Here is a 5,386-nt window from a genome sequence, read left to right as displayed (position 1 = left end):
AATCATAATTAATCACACACATATATATTAATATAAATTATTTATATTTAATTATTGTATATTATTATATATTTTTATATATTATTATATATTATATATATTAATTTATAATTATAAAATATACTTAAAATATATATAAAACATAACTTTATATTAACTATTATAATAATTAATATAAATTTATAAATTTCAGAAATGGATCAGAATGGTGGAGATTGCGGAAAGAATTTCAAAAAGTTTCTAGTAAACCTCAAGATGTGATTAATTATTTAAAAGAAACAGATTATGTTGTACAGGAATTTGTTGAGTTATGTAATAATGAAAAATTTGCAGATTTTTTACCACTTTTATCACGTTTATTTCTTGAATGTAATATAACTCTTACAATAATGATAAAGTATATCTTCTTTCTATCTAAATTCAAATTAGATATAGTAAATAACATCATTTTATTAGACAAATAGAAACAAAATATTTATATGTTATTTAATAATTATTATTTATATATCCTAATTATTTAAAAATTTTTTTTATGATTTTAGTGACATGTTTGGTTGTTTTTGATATAAGACTGAATAGTTTTTCAAAAGAAGAAAGATGTGAAAATTCTACAAGTTCAAAGTTAATTGAAGCTGCCTTTGCAACAAATAGTGCAATTTTAAAGTTAGATAATGGATTGCAATTATGGCGTTTATTTGAAACACCATTATATAGAAAATTACGTAAGGCACAAACATATATGGAAACGTGAGCAATAAAATTCTTTATTTTATGTCTTAAAATAAAATTAATGTTTAATTTTATTATTTTAATTATTTAAAATCAATTATTAATTCTAAAATTATTATAAAAAAGATATTAAAATTGGATATTTTATTAAAACTATTGCTAAAATAAATTATAAAAATAATTATTTAATATTATTAATAGAATAATAGATTAATAGAATATTTATAATCTTGTTTTGAAATCATTAAAATTGTATTTTGAATATTTTTTAAATTAAAAAAAAAATTTTTTATAAAATATATATAATATTCTTCAGAAAGAATTCTTTTTGTAAAATTTTATATATCCATGTTTATACATGTATATGTTAATTTGTTTTTCATTGCTATATTTTACATTTTATATATATATTTTTTTTTATTTTTTGAATTAGGATTGCATTAGAATTGGTATCTCGTAAAAAAAACGATATGAAAATACGATATAATAAATCATTTCTAGATGCTTATTTAGAAAATCCTATTCTGGACATTAAGGACATTGTGGGCATGGCTTGTGATATGTTACTTGCTGGTATAGATACTGTAAATATCATAATATATATCATTATATAATAATATTAATATTAACATATATATTTTTAAAAAAACATTTATTACTGAATAAATAAAACAGAAGCACTTTAGTATTTTTACATTTGTGACATAATTTCTATAATAATTTAATGACAATTATAATTAAATTATTAATAATATATTATATAGTATTATATATTATATTATGTATAATATAACATATATTAAATTATTAATAACATATTAATAATTAAATAAAGAATTTAAAAAAATTAATTCTATTTATAGAATTACTAAAATATTTAAAGTCATTAATATTGAAATATTTAAATAGATTTATTATATCATTTAATATAATGATAATTAAAATTAAAAGTGCTTGTTTTTATTTTGAAAAAAAATAAATTTAAAAAAAATATTCATATATTTTATATAAAATTTATATAAATTATATAAAAAATAAGATAGATAAATTAAATTAATTAGATAATTTAATTAATTTAATTAGATTAAATTAATTAGATAAAATTTAAAATATGATATATATATAATAGATATTATATAAATATATTATATAATAAGTTAAGCCCACACATGAGATTTCATTTAATAATACATTAAAGTATAATATTTTTTTTAATATTAATATTAATTAATACTATTATATTATATATAATTATATTAATAAATCAATAGTATAGATTGCTTAAATTACAATAAATCTTAAATAAAATAAATAAATTTTCTATTCTCTTAGACTAGTTACAGTACAGCTTATATTTTGTATCATCTTGCAAAGAATCAAGATATTCAAGAGAAATTGAAAATTGAAGCCACACAATTATTGAAAAATCATAATGAGCCAATATCAATAAATGTTTTACGAAATGCTTCATATACTAAAGCTGTTATTAAGGAGAGTTTACGATTAAATCCTATCTCTATAGGAGTAGGTCGTATATTACAAACTGATGTTGTTCTTAGTGGTTATAAAGTACCTAAAGGAGTAAGTTATAAATTGTATATAAAATATATATAAATTAATCAATACAACAAGATATATAAATAATCGATATATAAATAGATATATAAGTAGAATTCATTTATTGAACAAAACAATTATAAAATATTATATTTTTAATTTAAAAAATTTTTAAGTATAATTTTTAAGTATAAATTTTATAATATTTTAAAATGTAAATTTTTTTATATAATTTTATTTAAAATCATTTTTTTATTGATATACTATATATTTAAAAAAATTTTTTATTGCATTTTTCAAATTTTTTAGTTAATTAATATATTTTTTAATTTATTTTTCATAGAGTGTTGTTGTAACGCAAAATCAAATTATTTGTCGTCTACCTGAATATTTTGAAGAACCAGATTTGTTTATACCAGAAAGATGGTTGCGTGAACATTCAAAAAATAACAATAAAATAAATTATAAGAAAACAGTACATCCATATGTGTTATTACCTTTTGGTCATGGACCTAGATCTTGTATTGCTAGACGTTTCGCAGAGCAAAATATGCAAATATTGTTACTAAGAGTAAGTTTATATTTCTTTCATTAATTCTTATAGATATATAAGACTTAGAATTATTAAATGTAAAATTATATAATATAAAATATATATAATATTGTATAAAAATTATATTTCATTTTTTAAAATTAATTAAAATTCTTTATTCTTTAAAAAATAAATTAGATTAATTTTAATTTATTTTAATTTAATTTTCTTGCAACTTATAAAAATTTTTATTAATCTACTATATCTATAACATATACTATTGTTCAAAACTGGCTATTTATGAAATATATAACAGAGGAAATATATATAACATATGTAAATATTCAAATAATTTTATATGAAATAAATTATATGAATTTTATACAAAAACTTAACAATAAAAGTTTTCTTTTTTATAAAAAATATATAGATTATATTAAAATTTTGGAAATTACATCTAAAATAATAATTATTATTTCTACAATTTTCTTTATGAAATGGAATCAATGTATGATGTAAGCAGCATTACGATATATTTAAATGCGTAATTCTTCAAATATTTTCATTCTGTTGTTGTCTTCATTTAACTTCATTTAATGAAATATTAATTTTTATATTATAAAAATATTCGGATTGTTTATAAATTTGAAAATATGCATTATCTACTATATATTTATACTATATCATATAAAGATATATTTCCTTTTAACGAGTAACATATTTTAAATTGTTTTGAAAATTATTTTTTATTAATAAGTTTTTATTTCTTTATTAAATGAATTTATTATTTTTCTTTAATATTTATTATTATTATTTTGTTAATTCCTGAATATATTTGCAAATTCAAAATATATTTTTCTTTAATTTCTTTTAAATTCTACATAGAATTGTACAGAAATTATGTTCAAATATTTTTGGGAATATAATTACATATATTATGAATTCAATTATATTTAATTATAATATTAATATTATAATATTAATATATATTCTGTCTAACTCTCTGTCTAATTCAGTTAAGAATGAAAAGTATTGCACTATCATACAGTATTATATAAAAATTATAGAAAGTAATGAAAATTAAAGTTTATTATCATAAACTTTAAATTTTTTTAAATGTTTTTTCACATTAAATTAAAAATATGCAAATATTTTATATTATATTAATCATAATAAATATATTTTTTTTTGTGTAGATATGTCGACGCCTTAAAATTTCTTGGCATGGAGATGATCTTGGAATGATATCTTTATTAATTAACAAACCAAATGCATTATTAAAATTTAGTTTCCATGATATCTTAAATAACAATTCCGCTTGCTTTAAAAAAAACAAATTATAAGCTAAAATATATATAAAATAATATATATAAAATATATTATTTTAAACAAAAAATATATGGAAATAAAGAAAGTACAATATTAAGTAAAAAACAAATTGCAATTTATTATGTACTTTATAATCAAATTATAATGATTAATTTGTATGTTATAATTAGCAATATAATATTGTAACCATATAAATATTTGAGAATAAGAATTAATTCTTTAATTATAAGTCATATATTTAGGAGTTGCAGAAAATTTAGCGTAAGATTTAATTACTTTGTTTACAGCTTCTAAAAAGTCTTTTTCTGTAGCTACTTTACGACGTGCACGAATTGCAAACATACCAGCTTCTGTACAAACAGAACGAATTTCAGCTCCAGTACTATTAGGGCATAAGCGTGCAAGAAGTTCAAATCTGATGTCTCTTTCTACGCTCATTGAACGTGCATGAATTTTAAAAATATGTGTTCGTCCTTCTAAGTCCGGTAATCCGAATTCTACCTTTCTATCTAAACGTCCTGGTCGCATCAATGCTGGATCTAATGTATCTGGTCTATTTGTTGCCATTAATACCTTAATATTACCTCGTGGATCAAAACTGAAATAGTTAATGTCAAATAAATGTAATAATATTATTATTTGTATTATTAATTATTAATAAACTTAATTATTAATAAAATAAAGTTAATAAAAATTAATTAGAATATATAAGAAGAAAAAAATATCTTTTACCCATCTAATTGATTAATAAGTTCAAGCATAGTACGTTGTACTTCATTATCACCACCAGCTCCATCATCAAATCGAGCTCCTCCAATAGCATCAATTTCATCAAAAAATATTAAACAAGCTTTTTTACTACGTGCCATTTCAAATAATTCTCTTACCATGCGAGCACCCTATTATATAATAATAATAATAATAATAACAACAACAACAACAACAACAACAACATAATAATAATAATAAATAAGATATTATTTTTTCCCATTACTTAAAATGTTCATAAAGGAATTAAAATGTACTAGTTTAATTCTAATCTAAATAAAAAAATTTTTTATTGCATTAAAATTTTTTAAAACAATTAGATTAAAATAATTCATTTAATTTATAATTTAGATAGATAAATAAATAGATAATTTATAATAATAATGTACATTATATTAATAATAATATAATAAATTAGGTAATTAAAATAGGTATTATATATTATTCATTTATATATAATTCATATTGAAT

At 17.7% G+C, this 5,386-nt stretch overlaps 2 protein-coding genes across 2 annotated transcripts in view; one reads left to right on the top strand and one right to left on the bottom strand.

Moving 5' to 3' along the window:
• Positions 1 to 4,256, top strand: part of LOC102676488 (cytochrome P450 302a1, mitochondrial) — a 6,751-nt gene extending 2,495 nt beyond the window's left edge. Inside the window, exons 3-8 of the mRNA XM_006624899.2 lie at positions 194 to 369; positions 543 to 747; positions 1,163 to 1,313; positions 2,062 to 2,310; positions 2,630 to 2,857; positions 4,015 to 4,256. Of these exons, the coding sequence (XP_006624962.1) occupies positions 194 to 369; positions 543 to 747; positions 1,163 to 1,313; positions 2,062 to 2,310; positions 2,630 to 2,857; positions 4,015 to 4,161 (1,156 nt within the window). The 3' untranslated portion in view covers positions 4,162 to 4,256. The remainder of the gene's footprint in view (positions 1 to 193; positions 370 to 542; positions 748 to 1,162; positions 1,314 to 2,061; positions 2,311 to 2,629; positions 2,858 to 4,014) is intronic.
• LOC102676620 (26S proteasome regulatory subunit 7) overlaps positions 4,241 to 5,386 on the bottom strand; it is a 3,134-nt gene continuing 1,988 nt past the window's right edge. The window contains exons 5-6 of the mRNA XM_006624900.2: positions 4,880 to 5,046; positions 4,241 to 4,745 (exon numbers count right to left, since the gene is read on the bottom strand). Coding sequence (XP_006624963.1) covers positions 4,367 to 4,745; positions 4,880 to 5,046 — 546 coding nt within the window. The 3' untranslated portion in view covers positions 4,241 to 4,366. The remainder of the gene's footprint in view (positions 4,746 to 4,879; positions 5,047 to 5,386) is intronic.

This window comes from Apis dorsata, unplaced genomic scaffold, assembly GCF_000469605.1.
Source record: "Apis dorsata unplaced genomic scaffold, Apis dorsata 1.3 scaffold_1171, whole genome shotgun sequence".
Taxonomy (NCBI): domain Eukaryota; kingdom Metazoa; phylum Arthropoda; class Insecta; order Hymenoptera; family Apidae; genus Apis; species Apis dorsata.
Note: the sequence above shows the minus strand (reverse complement) of the source record. Positions and strands in the feature narration are given on the sequence as shown.